This window comes from Bos grunniens, chromosome 12, assembly GCF_055505025.1.
Source record: "Bos grunniens cultivar Pamir isolate PY7600 chromosome 12, Bosgru_T2T1.0, whole genome shotgun sequence".
NCBI lineage: Eukaryota > Metazoa > Chordata > Mammalia > Artiodactyla > Bovidae > Bos > Bos grunniens.
Genome location: NC_141176.1, coordinates 2,812,862 through 2,832,306, shown reverse-complemented (window position 1 = coordinate 2,832,306; position 19,445 = coordinate 2,812,862). Strand labels below are relative to the sequence as shown.

Below are 19,445 nucleotides of genomic sequence, written 5' to 3'. Positions count from 1 at the left end.
TATGAAGTCGGCTGCTCCCTGTGAAACTTGTTCACGGTATCTGCTGACCCATACACACATGCACGCCTCTACTGTAACAGATGGAAACTAAAGCCTCCAAGGCCCCAGAATGCCCCCACAGAAACACCGAAAGAGAAAGCAGAAGAATCTCATTACCGAGTTACAACTCTGCAAGCAAGCCCTTATGAAAGTTAAACATTTCTCAAAAGCAAAATACAATGTTTATACTGGATTTTTAGCACAATCAAATGAGTCAAAATAGATAAATGATATTTTGAAAACTTAATTCATAGCAAAAACTGTTAGAAAATAAGTTTTACCATAAAAAAATGCATCTGAGAACTCACATGGTGGCACAATGGATAAGTATCAGCCTGTCAATGCAGGGGACACAGGCTAGATTCTGTTCTGGGAAAGTTCCGCAGGCCTCAGGGGCAATGAAGCCTGCACACCTAGAGCCTGTGTTCCACAACAAGAGAAGGCAGCTCAGGGAGAGGCCCGCACACTGCGACCAGGAGCAGTCCCGGCCTGCCACAGCTAGAGAAAGCCCAGGTGCAGCAAAGGAGACCCAGCGCAACCCCAATAAAGACGTTAAGTAAAAACTTTATTTTTAAAAAAGGACATCTGAAAAAGAAGCATATTCCAGCTTACTGTTCGGTTTTAGAACTAGTAGAAAAGATGGTGAAATGATCAGAAATCCAAGCTGCTATTATCAGAAAAGGCCCACACTCATTTAATTCTTTTTAAAGACATAATGCTGGTATAAGCTGTTATAATAACTACTCAACAATCTTTTCCACAGGAAAAGAAATTCCTCCATATTTCAAGGCACTCGGTAACACTTTTTCCTCTGTTACTTATCAAGCTTAACGTTCATCAAGAAAACCCACTTTCAATTCTTTTTCATCCTGTATAGTCAAATTTTATTCCAAAATGTAAGAAAATTCGTTTTAAGAATGTTATCATCCTTGTATTAATGAACTTAATCACTGAAAAGCTATTTTGAGTATCGGTGAGTCATTTTTAATGTTTTTCTTTTCTTCTCTGTGCTCTTTTGCTCAATCTCACATTGCTAATTATGAGAAAATTATTTGGATTATTTTCCCTTTTTAAATTCCCTTAAAACATTTACACTTAGACATACAGACATTATCTTCTTATGCTAAGAACATTTTATGGAAGCACAAGTGCAAACTAAGGAGTAATCCAATGTCATTAGAACATTAGACTGCAAGAGAGAATGTTTAAAAGTTTAGTTTATGTCTTAAAAAAACATTGTTTCCAACTTTTTTTTTTTTGCAACAGCTGTACAAGATATACACTTGAAAGAAACATATATCTCAGGAAAAAATGTGAAAGAATTTCTCATGCAGTCACATGTCTCTCTGCAAAATACGTGCTATAAACCCCACTTTATAGAAGAAATAAGTTTCATAGGAGTATAAAATGATACAAGTGATTTTTAAAAGAAATATTCAGTATAATGCAGGAAAAAAGTATTCTTCTTTAAGTTGATAAATAACCAGTGGCCTACACATAAAGGATACAGATATTCTCCTGGTCCAAATGAAGTATCATCCAAAATATATATCCATACATTTGTATATATTCATACACAAGTGTACTCATAAATTCATTTTTTGAGTCAAGTTTTTTCCCACAGAACTGATTTGATATACAACCTAGATTCTTCAGATGATCAAAAAATTGCCTAAGTCATATTCAAGGCGAATATAAATAATATCAATAAGGCCTATCCTGTCTCTAATCCTTTGTATAACCAGACATAAATCCACAGTGGGGATAAGAAGGTTAGAACCTGGGGCTTTAGGGAGGAGTGACTGGAATCTCTGGCAGTTTGGTACCTGCTGAGGCAAAGGAAGCACACTCTACGTGCAAGGCGGGTGGATGGAGATTCGGAATTCAGGCCAAGGGGATGCTGCCTACGGCGCTTGGCTCAGACTCACACTCGTCCCAGGTGTTCGGAAGTGACCCCCGTGCAGGGAGCACCGTGCAGGCCACAGCGCGGGGCTTGGCAGAGCTGGGCTGCAGGGGTCCACGGGGCCGAGACTGCAGAGCTCCCAGCTTCTGAACGGAGGGTCTCATTACCCAGTCAAACAAACTAAACTCACAGCTGCAGAAATGACAATTCATAAAGCAAATTTCCAGTGACTTTCTAATTTTAAAATGATGCATTCAGTATGAAAACACTGTGACAAAGAGGCAAGTACGTTCAAATAAAAGGCATTATTTTCTATACCAACTTAAGACCCAGAATATGAAAATGTTTTCTATAAAAGCACAAACCTTTACTAGCTTTGTCCAAATGTCCCAAATCATGCACAAAATTCAGGATATCAGGATGCTTTTCTTCACATGTTTCCACAAGAAAATGAAGAAGTGTTGTTTTCTGATCTGCTGATTTTGTGTCCTTTAGCTAAACAGAAGGAGAGGGAGAAAAAATTACAGAGAATCAAAAATATTTTGATAATCTTTTTATTTAAATAACGTTAATCCTGTTTTTTTACAGATAAGAAATAAATCAGTTCTAAAACTAGTTAATGCTGTATTTGAAAAGCCAATGTTTAAACACTTGAAAAGCTACTTATCATATACTGTTCTTTGGTCTAAATCATTAATATTTCCCATAAAGAAAGAATAAGCTTAATTCAATCTAGTATGCAATATTTCATGGGGGGAAAATATATGGTAAAATGCTCAGGAAAACAGGACACCCTAAGAATCTATACAATATTAGCACTTAAAGCAGCCTCACACACTTGTTCATTTTTTCATTTGGCACATATTTATAGAATGCCTGCTAGATACTACAGGATTTGGAGATTCAGCAACAAATAAGCTGTTCCTCAGGAAGCCGTTTAGTGTAAAAAAAGGAAAATATACATTTCTTCCTATGTGACGAAGAGTATGGTAAAAATAATCACACAGTGTGCCTAGGAGGACAGGGTACCTGAACTGAACAGCAGTAGACAGGAAGTGGTATGTGGCTGCAGAAGCAAAGCAAAAACCTCAAAGGCACAGTAGCAGAGCATTTGAATAAGACCGAAGATGACGAAGAAAGTGGCACTTGAGAGGAGTCTAAGTGACTCCAGAATAAAAGTGTATGTTGGGGGGAGGGGGAAGTAGAGAGAGTAGAAAGAAATCTGAGAAGGAAAAAGCCAGAAAATTAAAATAAAGGCAGACCATTCTGCGGATAAAAAATTCTGATCCCTAAGAACCGGGAGGTTTTTAACTAGATGAGAGATAATCAGGCGTACATTTTAGAAAGATCCTTCTAGCACAATGTGGATAAAAGATTAGAACAAGGGTAAGCACAGACCAGGAAGAATGATTTTTAAAGCTGCAGTAATAATCCAGGCAGTGGAAGAAAACAGACTGCACTGCGGTAAGGCCTCTGGCATGAGATAAGGGGACGAGGTGGGCACGGACCGGCACGTGACGCCATTCACAGAAGCTGAACAGGGAGGGCGAGGAGAAAGGCCTGGCAGGGCAGAGGGAAAGGATTGCTTCAGTTTCGGACAAGGGAGCTTGAAGCTTCTACTCAACATCTAAATGCAGACATTGGGAAAGGATGGAGATGTATGTAAGTGTATATTATATTTCATTTCTTAACTTATTTTTCATTATTGCTGACTAAGTTTTTCAGGCGTGTTTTTCCTACTCATTTGTAAATATGAAATTTAAAAATGATACATACACTGTATATCTGTTTCTGTACTGCATGGACATCTATGCTTTACACAAAAAGACTGTAAGACAGGAAAGACAATTTTGCTCCCTAAGAACCAACTTTTTATCCCTTGAGGGTGATAAACTGTAGAGAGAATACTTAGAATTTAGGATTATGGCATCTGGTTCTATCACTTCATGGCAAAAAGATGGCGAAAATGTGGTAACAGTGTCAGATTTCCTTTTCTTGGGTTCCAAAATAAATGCAGACAGTGATTGCAGCCATAAAATTAAAGGATGCCTGCTCCTTGGACGAATAGCTATTACAAACCTAGACAGAGTATTAAAAAGCAAAGACATTTTTAATACCTTTGCCGACAAAGGTCCATATAGTCAAAGCTATGGTTTTTCCAGTAGTCATGTACAGATGTGAGAGTTGGACTATAAACAAAGCTGAGTGCCAAAAAATTGATGTTTTTGAATTGTGTGTTGGAGAAGACTCTTGAGATCCCTTGGACAGCAAGGAGATTAAAACAGTCAGTCCTACATGAAATCCGTCCTGAATATTTATTGGAAGGACTGATGCTGAAGCTGAACCTCCAATACTTTGCCCACCTGGTGTGAAGAAACTCATTGGAAAAGACCCTGATGCTTGGGAAGACTGAAGGCAGGAGGAGAAGGGGACGACAGAGGATGAGGTGGTTGGATGGCATCACCAACTTGATGGACATGAGTGTGAGCAAACTCAGGAAGATAGTGATAGACAAAGAAGCCTGTCATGTGATGGGGTCACAAAGAGTGGAACACGACTTAGCAACTGAACAACAACAACAATACTGAATTCTTCTATTCCCCACCTCCCTCTTTAAAGCGATGGCTGGAGAACACTCCTCCTCCTATGAACTTCCGGCTCTTGACTGTCACCAGTGTACTGCCTTCCTCATGCTCCATTCACGTGAGTCCAGACACATGGTCTGTGTGGAATGCTGATTAAAACAAGTGCCTGCAAGAGCTTCTAGCTCTGTTTGTGATGTAACTAAATGGCCAGCTATTTCAAGGATTGAAATATATCAAGAAATGTCTATGATCCAACAATAAGCAACTGGATCATTTTGATCTTTCCTCAAGAGTGATAAGATTTCAGAATTAGAATTCTGGTACATACTATAGGTTATGGCATCTACAAATTTAATAAATGTTAAGGATGTAGGCCAAATAGAGATTCAAATATATAGAGACAATCATAAAGACAACACACTGAGGGAGGAGGGTTCTATCCTGGCTGTACGGTTGACATCAGCAGGTTAGCAACTCCCATACAGGTCACCATCTATCATTTGAAAATATACTCACTGAATAATAAATAAGTAAAAGTCTCCCATTCCTCCAAAATCTGTATTTAACAATTATGAGCTTAAAAAAATACTCAAATTCCAAATTAGATTTGAAAATATACCTAATAAAAGATAAGAAGTTAAGAAACACAGATAAGTGACAATTTGTTCATAATGGATGAACTTAATAAACTACTAGTTGCTCGAAATTCCAGGACAGAGATTGTTCATTCAGTTCCTAACATTCTCAGGAAAAAGTGCACAATGCTGAGAAGGTATTCTTACTGCCTCAATTACTCTATTCCCTTCCTTCCTTCCCCCAAATCACGTAAAGAAAAAAAAAAAAGAAATCAAAAAACAAAAATATCCTTCCAGAAAGCATGTGAAAATGTATGAAAGCACAACAAAATACATGTATCACAGTCTTCACTTATGTGATCAATATTTTTTTTTACCTTTTGATAAACATTAAAAACAAAAAGGGCACACTCTATTTCTACTAATTATCCATCATACATGATCAGCAATTGAGCTAGAACAAGGAAAGCTTGAGAGACGATGCTAATTTTGTTAAAGAGAAAAACACAACTTGAACATAGTCTTTCCCTTGTAAAGAAAACGAAGCTAAAATATCTGCTTTAAAACGTTATTCTTAAGTTTAAGAAATATGCTTTATTTAAATTGTCACTAACATTGCTTGACAGGATTCCTTTGGTATCACTGTCAAGAAATTATCTTACTGATGAGTAATCATTACTGTTAAGGAGAATTTCTTATTTATATATTGCTTCTTAAAGGTACATTTAATGTGCTGTAGATGTCAAATAAACAAAAAGATGGATGGAGTTTCTTTAACCACTCTGTTCATTCCAAACAAAATAATGTTAAAAAGAGATCCTGTAATAAATCATGGCCTGGTTGTCAGTTGGGATAGAACACCTTTGTAGCTACAATGAAAGGTTTTGGAATATTTTTAAGGTATTCAGCACATATTTGGATGACATTTAAAAAACATTTCATTGTTTTAGTCACAAGGAAGAAAATACTCCAAATTAAAACTAAGCATCTTCTCGGTAATTTTCAGAATCCAAAGAACTACAACCCCTTATAATCCGAATAATGAAACTTTTATCTTAAGAATACTGTCAGATTTGTAACTGTTTCTCATTATATATGTTCCTGTACTCTAATTACATTATCAAGCTGGCACTGACTCTTGAGATGTTGTAGACATTGCTGAACACCAGGAAAATGAAAAAATTATGAGGGTCTGTAATGACTCCGCAAACATTCTAGAAGACCCTACCTTGTGAATAATGCAAACACTGAGGACAACAGCGGCCACTCTTGTTTGTGTGGCACTTACTAGGAGACAGGACTAGCCAAATACTGTAACACCAGTTAAGTGCTTACAACACACAACATCCCTATGAGGAAGCAGCTGGTATTATACTCATTATTAAGAGAGTACGAGAGACTGGAAAGATCACGCAGCACATCCCAGAACACACAGCTAATATGCAATAGAACCAAGATTTATTTGAACCCAATTCTATGTGAACCCAAAGCTCTTAGCCACTATAAAATACAGCTCTTCTACAAAATATTTAATCTAGATTACAGTCCATGGGGTTGCAAAGAGTTGGACACAAATGAACAACTAAGCACACACACACATACACAAACACGCACACAAACAATGCATCAAAAGAATCAAAATTCTCAGAAACACAGTGGTTAAAAATAGTAAGACAATAAAAGAACGCTAATGAATGCGACTTAAAATACGGAAACTCTGTAATATGTTAATTCTAGCCTGGAAAGCCTCTATACCTCTACCTTGAAATCTCTTCTAGTTCTGAAAGCATGGAATTCTTTCTACTGATCCATCTATAAAATTAATAAAATGCTACCTGAATTTTACCTCAAATGCAGAAGTGAAAAAAGTGAAAGTGTTAGTCACTCAGTTATGTCCAACTTGTTGAGACCATATGGATTTTACCCTGCCAGGCTCCTCTGTCCATGGAATTCTTCAGGCAAGATTACTGGAGTGGGTAGCCATTCCCTTCTCCATGGGATCTTTCCAACTCAGGGACTGAACTAGTGCGTCCTGCACTGCAGGCAGATTCTTTGCCATCTGAGCCACCAGGAAAGCTCAAAGTCTTTCCATATTGCTAACAGGATCAGTGCTATCAAAACACGATACCAACATGTGTGAATGAAACTATGAAGTTTCATATTTGAGAGACCTAGCCAAGTATATTTACTAACATCACATTCCGTCTTAAATCACCTGCAGAATAAAGTCCTTAGTATATCTTTGAAACAACACCTCTATACGTAAGTTCCATGTACCCACAAGTAAATGGATGTCTGAATATGAACTGCCAATGAATAGATCATAACTGCTCAGATATGAAGTTAAAAAAGTCAATGTCTAGGCCCACAATTACTAGGGAAACCAACTACAACTACAGAATGAACTATTCCCTGACATGTTTAAATGCACATTTAAAGAACAATCACTGTGTTGATTACACTTTTCAAAAATACTGTGTATCTCTCCAAAATAAATGGATATTTAAAATCTTAACATAAACAAGATGCTTTGGATCTTCTATGCCACTGCCACAACCATTAACACATGTAACAAAACTTTCATAATGATTTTAAAGAAGGTAAAGATAAACTATATTAGGTAAAACAGTTATTAAATTTATGGGCATTCACATATAAAAATAACTTATACCAATGATTGGTTTTCATTTTTAAATGACAAGAATTAAAACATTAAATAAGGAAGAAAATGCTTTCAATAATGTCAACTTCTATAATTAAACTAAATTTTTGCCATACCCTCACAGACACACTATCTCTTAATTATGTTTTAAACATACTTCTATTGGATTTTAGTGAGCATGAAAACCATTTTTGCATTTTAGTAAAATTTTATCTTGTTGGACTATTATATTGTTCGATCTTCTATTTACACTATCCCCTTATTCCACAATGAGATTCTAAAGAGATCAGTGTTCTTTAGTTAACATAAATGGATCAAATACATTAATTTTAAATGGGTTTTATCATGATTAATTTATTAACAGACTTTATATTTTAGAGCAGTTTCAGCTTTAAGACAAATTGAGGAAAACATACAGATTTTCCATATACTCTCTCCTCTACACATACAAATTCCTTTATCAATAACATTTTCCAGTAGTGATACATTTGTTAAATTGTATGTACCAATACTGATATTATTGATACATTATTATTAAGAATCAAACTTTATTTTGGACTCATTCTGTCTGTCAAAGTTGTATGGGTTTTGCCAAATGTATAATGTCACATATCTACCATTACAGAGTCACAGGGAATACTTTTACCACCCTGAAAAATTTCCTGTCCTCCACCTATTCATCCCTTCCTTCTTTCTCCTCCCACACAGCCCCTAGGAAATGCTGACCTTTTTACTATCTCCATAATTTTGTCTTTTCCAGAATGTCAGAGTTGGGGATAAGAGTATATAGGCTATTCAGATTAAGTTCTTTTATTTAATATTATACATTTATCCATGTTTTTTCTTGGATTAAGAGAATACTTTCTTTCAGATTTATTTATTTAATTTTCATTTTTTGGAAATAAAGCCTGTCACTGTTTCCACTTTTTCCATATCTTTTTGCCATGAAGTGATGGGACTGGATGCCATGATCTTAGTTTTCTGAATGCTGAGTTTTTAAGCCAGCTTTTTCACTCTTCTCTATTACCCTCCAAGAGGCTCTTTAGTTCTTCTTCACTTTCTGCCATAAGGGTGGTGTTATCTGCATATGTGAGGTTATTAATACTCAAGCCAGCAATCTTGATTCTAGCTTGTGCTTCCTCCAGCCCAGCGTTTCTCATGATGTACTCTGCATGTAAGTTAAATAAGCAGAGTGACAAATATACAGCCTTGACATACTCCTTTTCCTATTTGGAACCAGTCTGTTGTTCCATGTCCAGTTCTAACTGTTGCTTCCTGACTTGCATACAGATTTCTCAAGCGGCAGGTCAGGTGGTCTGGTATTCCCACTTCTTGAAGAATTTTCCACAGTTTGTTGGGATCCACACAGTCAAAGGCTTTGGTATAGTCAATAAAACAGAAGTAGATGTTTTTTTGGAACTCTCTTGCTTTTTGGATGATCCAGCAGATGTTGGCAATTTGATCTCTGGTTTCTTTGCCTTTTCTAAATCCAGGTTGAACATCTGGAAGTTCACGGTTCACGTGCTGTTGAAACCTGGCTTGGAGTATTTTGAGCATTATTTTACTAGTGTGTGAGATGAGTGCAATTGTGCACTACTTTGAGCATTCTTTGGCATTGCCTTTCTTTGGCATATGAATGAAAACTGATGTTTTCCAGTCCTGTGGCCACTGCTGAGTTTTCCAAATTTGCTGGCATATTGAGTGCAACACTTTCACAGCATCATCATTTAGGATCTGAAATAGCTCAACTGGAATTCCATCACCTCCACTAGCTTTGTTCACAGTGATGCTTCCTAAGGCCCACTTGACTTCGCATTCCAGAATGTCTGGCTCTAGCTGAGTGATCACACCATCGTGATTATCTGGGTCATTAAGATCTTTTCTTTTTTTTTTTTTTTTTTTATCTCTAAGCACAGTGGAGGAATCTGAGGCTGTCAGCTTCAGAGACAGGGAGTTTGACAGAACAGGAATTCTGGTTTTGAAAGCGGGGAGAGGACAGCACATGAGCAGCACATTGACTCTTCATGAACAAAGCCACCTGGGTTTTATAATTCTAATAAAGGGAATATTCTAATTTTAAGAGCAACTGAGAAAACAAAGGTAATATGAATAATTTATCAGAAACACTATTTAGTAAAGCTAATTAATTATTTCTTGGAAAATGCTATAGATTAAATATGTTAATGAGTAACTCCGATAGAGTTAAGCAGTCTAAGGAATTTCACACTGCTTTGGAAGTCAGATTTTTCACAGACTTAATTGGCTGGATGTGTGGCATTTGTTATCTTCAAGTCTTTGGCCAGAAACTGCTTTATTTTCAAAGGATGCCAAAACTTACTGGGGTGGCTTTCCAATCCGATAGCAAATAAATATTCTTCTAAAATCCTTCTGAAAAACCAAATGCCGTTGGAACAATGGGTTTGTTTGACAAAGGTCTTTCTTAAAAATAACTTCAGATAGTAAAGGAAAAGGTGATATATACAAGAATTAAGATTTCACAAAAAAAGATGGTGAGTGGTAACCTGTGTGACTATGACAAGCTTGCAGAATATAAACCACATGTAACAGGTAGAGGGATTTGCTTCCTGCTCTTCATAATCATTGAAACTCTGCTTTCTAAGATCAAGTCCTGAAAAATAACTCAGGATACTGACCATCAACTTATTTCAGTTGCACCGTGTCACTGAGCTTCATACTCCTTTCACTCATTTTCTTCACTTTCAGAAGAGTGTTCAGCGTGGCACCAAAGAAAAGCATCAGTTTTGGGGAATATTTTCACCACTCATCCTTAAGTGAGGAAATAGAGTTGTTTCGTTTTTGTTTTGCTCTCATATTGGTTAGGTTTAGCTTTTGCATGTTTGTTGGATGGTTGGTTCCAGGCCACCTATAAGGGATTGTTCATTCTGGGGTAAGTCGGGCAGAAGACAGATAAAATGATTCTCGGTTCAGTCTGAACATTAAAGATCACCTGTGGGATCTTTTTGAAGATGCCACTCATCAGGATCCGCATCCACGCCTGCTGAAGTACCTGATCTGACGCGAGGCTGACACATTGCTAATTGTAAAGGGCGCTGTGGGGTGAGAACTGAAGCCCTGAAGGAGCTGTGCACAGAGATCACTTCAAGAGATCACTCACAACAGCTGGCAAAGGCACCAAAGAATGAAGAGACTAAACACATTTCTAAAAACTCTCCCCATCACAGCTTTGGTGAAATTATCCGACTTTTGGTTAGTCTATGCTTATAAAAGAAACATACAGACCAAATAAGAATTTCACGCACTTGAAAAGGTAACAGACAAAATTCAAACTGGCCTGCCACCATTGCATTTAATATCTAACTCCCGATACCAACCATCCCATTATTACATATGCTTTGATAGCTTCACCTCTGAAATGAATTAATTGAACATTCTACTGCCACTGATAATAGGAAATTTCCTATAAGTGACAATATGGATAAATTTATAGATAAATCAACAGTGATGTTTTTCTGTAATCCCTCCCCTCCAACTAACAACACTACATAAACTGATATAACTTCTTATAACCGGTAAACTCTTCCAAAACTTATATTTACTATCCCAGTACAGGTAGTCAGTTTAGCTACCTAGAACAACAGCTCCATCATTCAATTGTACTGATTAGGATGATTCATTATTTAGAAATCAAACATTTTAGCAGACATCAGTAATATATACAAGCATGTTATAATCATTGTTTCTGAATTGACAACATCTTTTCAAAAACAAGTTAAAATCATCTCATATATTTGATATGGTGTTGAGTTTGATGGTTGAGTCAACCCCCTTTTTCTAGAATACTGACTTACCTGGCTCCACACAGATTCTCTAAAATTACTAATTTTAGCACCAACAACATATACATATTTCTAGGTGGGCATTTTGGTCAGACAAGCACCTACCTGATTGCTGATTGGATTTCTAAGGATACAAATTTGCATTTAGTCAAGAGCAGGTCCGGATAAAAGAATGTAATCTCAAACTGCTTATTAACAGATGATACATCTGTACTTTTCAGTTATAGTAATGCTATCCCTAGTTTAAGCAAAATGGTATAAGTGCCTTGCTTTCTGATGGCTTGGCTTTTTAAAAGGATAAACATCAGACTATATAGAAGAATGGAGAGAGTGCTTGTCATTCGTAAAATCCTCCAAAGATATTACTTAAATTTGGATAATAAGCAGTTTGAGATTATTATATTTTATTCAGGACCTGCAGTACTCTTGCTTCGGAAATTCCATGGACAGAAGCGCATGGCAGGCTACAGTCCACAGGGTCTCAAAGAGTCGAACATGACTGTAACTAAATAGCAGCAGAAGCAGCATCTCACTATCAGGGCTCTCTTAGAGTGTTACCCTGTAACACGCTCTGAGTACATATTTGCAAGGGAAGGGGGTGGCTGATGGGGGGGAGATGTTTCTAAAAGAAAGATCTTCATGACATTGATTTTTTTCATTTGCTATTTAAAAGAACACTGCTCGACATCCTATGTTCCATTTATAATGAAATTCAGGCAAAATTTCGCATGAAGTGCAGCCTTGGCTAATAAGAGAAATTAAAATATTTAGTTCACAAAGTCTCATGACCATGTTCTGCACTTCACTTTTTCCATCAGAAAGCCTCAAGCCTACCACCTACTTTAATTTACACTTACATCTTAATACATTCTAGTCTATGGTTACTTTATGTCTCAAATTTTATCTTTATATTTATCACAGACCCTATCAAATCTTTGGGTAAAAGAAAGTAAAATCTTTTCTTTCTGAACTCATTTATTATGGTTCAGTTCAGTTGCTCAGTTGTGTCCAAATCTCTGTGACCCATGAACTGTAGCACTCCAGGCTTCCCTGTCCATTACCATCTTCCAGAGACTGCTCAAACCCATGTCCATTGAGTCACTGATGTTATAGTTTTATTGTAATATAGTTTATCATAATATAAATTATAATATAGTTCATTAGTCATCTCAATCAAAGATATAAAAGAAGATAATATAGTCCCTAAAACCAAATTACAATGCATATAGAATTCACTATTCATGTATTTATCTCTGAACAATGCAAAGTTAACAATTTAACTTTCCACACACTTAAGCTAAATTTATAAAGCACACTTAAAAGTAAAGACTTTGGATATAGAATATTAAATGGCATATAATTACCCAGCATGTTTGAACAGATTAAAATATTACCCTGTCTTTCTACTGTCAAATAAATATGGAATTCCTTGTATGGGGCTTATCATCAAAGCAAATGCTTCATGCTCAGTGTGAAAATTCAATCACAATTGTCAAAGATCAAGCTGCTACTTCTGATAACAAACATGATGAGATACCATCTTGTTCAATATATGCTTTCAACTTGACATGTAGGCTAATAAAAAATATGAAGTTGTAGTATTTATTTTGTTTCTTGTACAACAGAAGGCTCCTAACAGGGAAGATCAAAATATCCAGTAACACTGACTGAAAATATAGTCAACCCTATTATCTGGAGACAGATTAACAGGTTTATAGCTTGACTACAGTAAAATATTAGCAGCAGGCACTGTATTTGCAAAGGGTTTTAAATCATTATGCATCAGCAACTGTGTATCAATATGAGAGGATATCTGTTTTCAACCACATAACAACACTGTCTTTACATAACACTGAATGTACTGCTTTGTGCACTGCTATCCATTCAACAGCTATTTATTCAGCATTTACTACGGACCAAGCACTACACGAGGCACTTCCTCTTCGTTAATCAGACCTAACCTCTTGTCTCCACCTCTCTTTGAAGGAAGGCATGAGGGAAGGCATGTGGTCAGCTTCTTGTGAGCTGGTCATTGTTCCGAGATACACAATCTGAAGCCAGAACAGACGCTCAGCAGTTTGAAGCAAACTCCAGTAGTTTCCACGTGTGGACTCAACTTCTCTGCCATCTCACCCCCAGCCCTATTTTACTTCCTTTCTTCTCAGGGGAAGCTTGAACTGGCAATCTTGCTTGCCTCCTTGCCCTTCAGACTCCAAACTCATAATCACCATGCCTTCCCAATTCCTAGATGTTCCTTAAACATGGACACTTCCCGCCATCCCCTCTACCCCTTTGCAACTACCTTAGTCAGACCTCCATCATCTCAGAGCACAGTGACCATTTCATAGTGGACCCTCAAATATATGTAAAATATATAAAGAAGGCAGCTTCAAGCAGATGCCTTTTAAGACACTGAGGTAACAGAGACTGTTGTTTGTGGTTTAGTCACTGAGTCGTATCTGATTTTTGCAACCCCAAGAACTGTAGCCCACCAAGCTCCTCTCTCCATGGGATCTCCCAGCCAGGAATACAGGAGTGGGTCACCATCGCCTACTCTAGAAACTAGAGATAGGAAACACCAAAATCAGCCTGAACTCATCTCTCTTTTGAGCAACAGTTTCAAACACGTCAGTAGCAAGGAATTATCTTTGAATCCTCCCTTTTTCCTCTTCCATCCCCAGCTATCCTCTCAGCTCCATTTCCCCTGGTGCCCTCATAGGTTATGTGACACAGGTCAGCCAATCACTGAGTCTCTCCCCACTATAATCCCCTAACCCAACGCTGTCCAATACAATAGTGATGGAAACGTGCTATACTTACGCTGTCTGCATGTATGGACACTGACTCACTTGAAACATGCTAAGTGTGACTGAGGAACTAAAAATTTTTAAGTTTACTTAAATAGTAATTGACTGAAATTTGAAAAGTCATATATGGCTAATGGTGACAGTACTGGAAGGTGCAGCTTGCCTTTCTTCCATCCTGCTGCTACAATTATCTTCCTGGAAGACAGATGATAACATCACTTGATCTACAGAACATGCCTTCATAAAGCCTTTACCATACGGCATGACACCTAAGCTCTTCATCATTGAGACCAGCTTATTATTTCATTTCTATTTTCTCCACTCCTCCTCCATCCAAAAGGGAAAGTGTGAGTCGCTCAGTCATGTCTGACTCTTAGCAACCCCATGGACTGTAGTCCACCAGGCTCCTCTGTCCATGGAATTCTCCAGGCAAGTATACTGGAGTGGGTTGCCATTTCGCTCTTCAGGGGATCTTCCTGATCCAGGGATCGACCCCAAATCCCCAGCATTGCAGGCAGATTCTTTACCATCTGAGCTACCAGTGAAGCCCCTTCAACAATAACTGATCACTTGGTATACTCACACATGCCATGATATAACCCTTTATATGAACTGTTGATGCTTTTTTAGAATGCTTTTTCCTCTCAGGGAACACCCACTCATCCTTCCAGATCCAGCTCAAATTCCTGCTCCTTTCCGACTGAGTAACTGCCCTCCCTTAGTCTAGCTAGCCGTTCTCTCTTAACTCTGCTACCATAACTTTAGTATACAGGTCCACTGAAATATTTAAGTATGCTTAATGGCTTACATATGAAAAATATGAATTCCATGTATCCCAGGTAAATATTAATCATATACACAAAATGAAATGATGAGGACAAGTGTTTTACACAGGAGTAAGCACTCTATAAATATGCAGTCTTTAACACATGTCTTATGAATCCCATCTTAATTCTTGCTAGGGATCTTCACTGAACATAGCAGGCTAAGAAAACACGGAGAGAAGAGTGAAAAGATGGATATGGGAGAGGAGAAAAGTTCACAAGGCACTGCTACCAAAAGGAGGCATAAGCCAGGGGAATCGTGCAAGAAAAGCCAGGAAAGCACCAAGAGACTAACCATTCAGTAACCCACAGCTAAAGCTGAGCGTGTTTCTCACCTCCCCTATCAAACTGGCAATAACAATAATCAAATTCCTTAATCAGGGAGTGTAGATGTGACCAGGTCAAGAATAAGAGAAAGCTTTTCTTGTGCTGTGTAACTGAGAAGAATTTGGTGTAAGCAGATCAATAAAGCACTATTACTATGGCCCGCTTCTTAGAGCTCTGCTATATAAAACACTGAATGGATTTGCTCTAAGAAAATTTAACCTACAGAAAAAACTGAAGGGAAAAAAACCTCTAAACTTACTAAATTTTCATCTCCTCCAACATTATATTTAAATAGAAATATCTCAAAATCATTAATGACTTCTGAGTTATGTTTATTCCTAATATGACTTTCCTTTTATATAAAGCAGTCTCAATTTACTTTCCCTTTCGTCAGCTTTCAAAAAAGAAAAATGCAAAGAAATATTTAAATAGCCAAAGGTAAAAATTTTAGTGGCAATCACAAGCAATTCTCAATATATATACTGTTATATGCAGGTATTTATATTGAATGAATATTAGGCTTAAATAATATTTTGATGTTCCATTTCATTCAGTTTGAGAAGCCATAGATTTACAACACAATCTTGCTATTAAACAAAAATCCTTCATTTGAATTTGCAGATCAGAGATAAGTAATATTTGGATTTAGTTCAGAGGTTGAGTAAATTAGCTCAGTTCACTCTGGGTTTGGGTTGATGGTTCAGTTTAAGTTATTGACAATGAGCATATCAAATTAAAGAATAAATAATGCAGTCAGGGCTGACATTTAAGAATAAGTGTTCAGAGGGAGGTGATATATATGTATAATTATGGCTGATTTGAGCTGTTGTATTGCAGAAACCAATACCACATTGTAAAGCAATTTTCCTCCAATTAAGAAATAAATTGGAAAAACAAATAACAAACTCACTTTACAGAGAGAGCTAAGGTTAAATCCAAAGGTTTGTGCATTCCGGGAGCCAGCATTCATGTAGTTTCCCATTAGCAACACCAGTTCCAGCAACTTGCTGAAGCCCCTGCTCTTCTTGATCTCTTCACAGGCAGCACTGACAGCCATGATGTCAGGTTTGATGTTGTTCACCTGCTCTTCAAACTGAAGCTTAAAGAGAATAGCACTGAGCCGTGGCCGTAGTCTCTTCACATTGCTCATCTGATTAAAGAGAAAATAGCAGATTTCCTTTAAAATGCATGGTATACTTTAGTACTGTGTGGCTGCAAGTAATCTGGGATGATTTATTGGTATGACAGTACGGAAGAAGCAATATGTCCCCTAAAACTGATAGCGGGAAGAGAGAAAAACCCTGCATGTTTTTGTGAAGAATCCAGAGTCATCCCTCAAAGAAAAAATTAACAATTTAAATGCTTGTTGAAAAGAAAGCTTCAGTTAAGTGACAAAGTTTAACTGAGAAATAAAGTACACATAATTTTTTAAAAAACAATTTTTAAAAGGTAACAGGATACAGATGCAACAAATTACAGAGCATTCATACATAGCACTGCTTTAATTTTTGTTCAATACTGAAAATGCTGGGTATGACCAGCATTTATTTAACAGATTAATTTAACAGATTCAGACAGGTCTAAAGAGGGTTTGTTTTCTTCAAAGAGCAACTGTTGTCTGCAAGAACCGTGCTGACTAACAGTGTGTGTTAGATCGAGGGACAGTAAATAGGTCTCAATTTGTGCTAAACTGACTTCCTTCAGAAACACAGGGCTGCAGAGTGACACCCACCACGGGCTTGGGGCAGTTAGAGCTGGGAAGCGCGCAGAGCAGGAGCCCAACGGCGGCCACAGTCGGCCACGCACACGAGAGGCGCAGTCGGACTCGGGCTCCTGTCCTGGGTGTGAGAGAGGCTGAGAGCATCGCAAAGAACAAGGGGCTAGAGGGCCAGCAAGCTCCGGCCTTCAATCTACCCCCAAACCACATCCAAGCAACACACGAGGAAGGAGCCGGAGGACTTGGGATGTACATTGTTTAAGTTACATGTGAATTCTTTGACCAAACATATTAGAAATTTGAGACAAAGCAGATTGATGGTGCAGCAGTACCAAAACCAGTGAACTTCAATAACAATCATAAACATCAGTATTTTGAGGCAAGGTCAAGGAAAAAACAGTGACAGAATATAAGATTAAAATAGGAAAGAGTTGTGTTTGTCACAGACCCTAAAGGAAAAGCTAAAAAAAAAAAAAAAAAAAAAAGTCATGTGAAGCTTATAGGATTTCATTAAGGAGACAGAAAGCTATCTGCTCATAATATAATGACTGTTATTTAAAATAAAATATACCGTACAAAAGCCTGAACTTATTAGACTCCAACAGGACACTACAGATACCACCTTACTAACACAGAAAGATAACCCAGTTAACTCATCTAACAAAACTGGAGCAATAAAGAGTTCTCAGGAGATACCTCTGAGAGAGTATCTTCAGATGAACCGAACTCTCAGAGTTACTACTTTCTCAGCAAATAATTTAAATATCTAATGTACATATAGTATTCTCCCACCCATTTGACCTGTTAAATGTTTACGTGTATACAATCAAGATTCTAAAACCTAAACTAATACAGTTATTAAGAAGTCCCTCTACAAAGTACTCTAAGGAATGTCTTAAAATTCCTTGATTCCAAGCAATGTCTTCAAGTTCCCATATAGAGAAAATATTTTCTCCTAGAAGGATAGAAATTGTAAGCTCAAAAGGGACATTTTTTTAAAGTATGGGAAATATTACTAATTATAGAATGACTCTAGTAATAAAAATAAATTTTAGAAAGACAAAGTGAGGCCTTCTTAGGATACTCATTCTTAGTGGGCACAAATCATTGTTTGGATGTTGTATGCCTTAGCACAGAAAGTAGATATAAGCTGTGATTACTTCTCATAAAGTCATTTCATTTGTTATACAATGTTTCCAAATGGACTTACTTACCTGGAATTTGTATCCTTATTTAAATATTACAAATTTACTATTTGTACATAACTATATTGTACTGGACCATTCTGTATGATACTCTATTCAGTCAGTTCAGAACACTTCAGTCACTCAGTCGTGTCCGACTCTTTGAGACCCATGAATCGCAGCACTCCCTGTCCATCACCAACTCCCGGAATTCACTCAGACTCACATCCATCGAGTCAGTGATGCCATCCAGCCATATCATCCTCTGTCGTCCCCTTCTCCTCCTGCCTCCAATCCCTCCCAGCATTAGAGTCTTTTCCAGTGAGTCAACTCTTCGCATGAGGTGGCCAAAGTATTGGAGTTTCAGCTTTAGCATCATTCCTTCCAAAGAAATCCCAGGGCTGATCTCCTTCAGAATGGACTGGTTGGATCTCCCTGCAGTCCAAAGGACTCTCAAGAATCTTCTCCAACACCACAGTTCAAAAGCATCAATTCTTTGGCCCTCAGCCTTCTTCACAGTCCAACTCTCACATCCATACGTGACCACTGGAAAAACCTTAGCCTTGACTACATGGACCTTTGTTGGCAAAGTAATGTCTCTGCTTTTGAATATGCTGTCTAGGTTGGTCATAACTTTCCTTCCAAGGAGTAAGCGTCTTTTAATTTCATGGCTGCAGTCACCATCTGCAGTGATTTTGGAGCCCAAAAAAATAAAGTCTGACACTGTTTCCCCATCTATTTCCCATGAAGTGATGGGACCAGATGCCATGATCTTCGTTTTCTGAATGTTGAGTTTTAAGCCAACTTTTTCACTCTCCTCTTTCACCTTCATCAACAGGCTTTTTAGTTCCTCTTCACCTTCTGCCATAAGGGTGGTGTCATCTGCATATCTGGGGTTATTGATATTTCTCCCGGCAATCTTGATTCCAGATTGTGCTACTTTTAATTTAGTCTTCAGAACAATAAGACATACAAGGGAGCAGTCACACGCACACATATGGTTA

At 37.5% G+C, this 19,445-nt stretch overlaps 1 protein-coding gene across 13 annotated transcripts in view; it reads right to left on the bottom strand.

Annotated features, from left to right (window-relative positions):
- DIAPH3 (diaphanous related formin 3) overlaps positions 1–19,445 on the bottom strand; it is a 560,663-nt gene that overhangs the window by 231,612 nt on the left and 309,606 nt on the right. For all 13 annotated transcript variants that reach the window (XM_086328449.1, XM_086328451.1, XM_086328462.1 and 10 more), the window contains 2 exons: positions 16,451–16,690; positions 2,308–2,437 (listed from right to left, as the gene is read on the bottom strand). In XM_086328449.1, the coding sequence (XP_086184575.1) occupies positions 2,308–2,437; positions 16,451–16,690 (370 nt within the window). The remainder of the gene's footprint in view (positions 1–2,307; positions 2,438–16,450; positions 16,691–19,445) is intronic.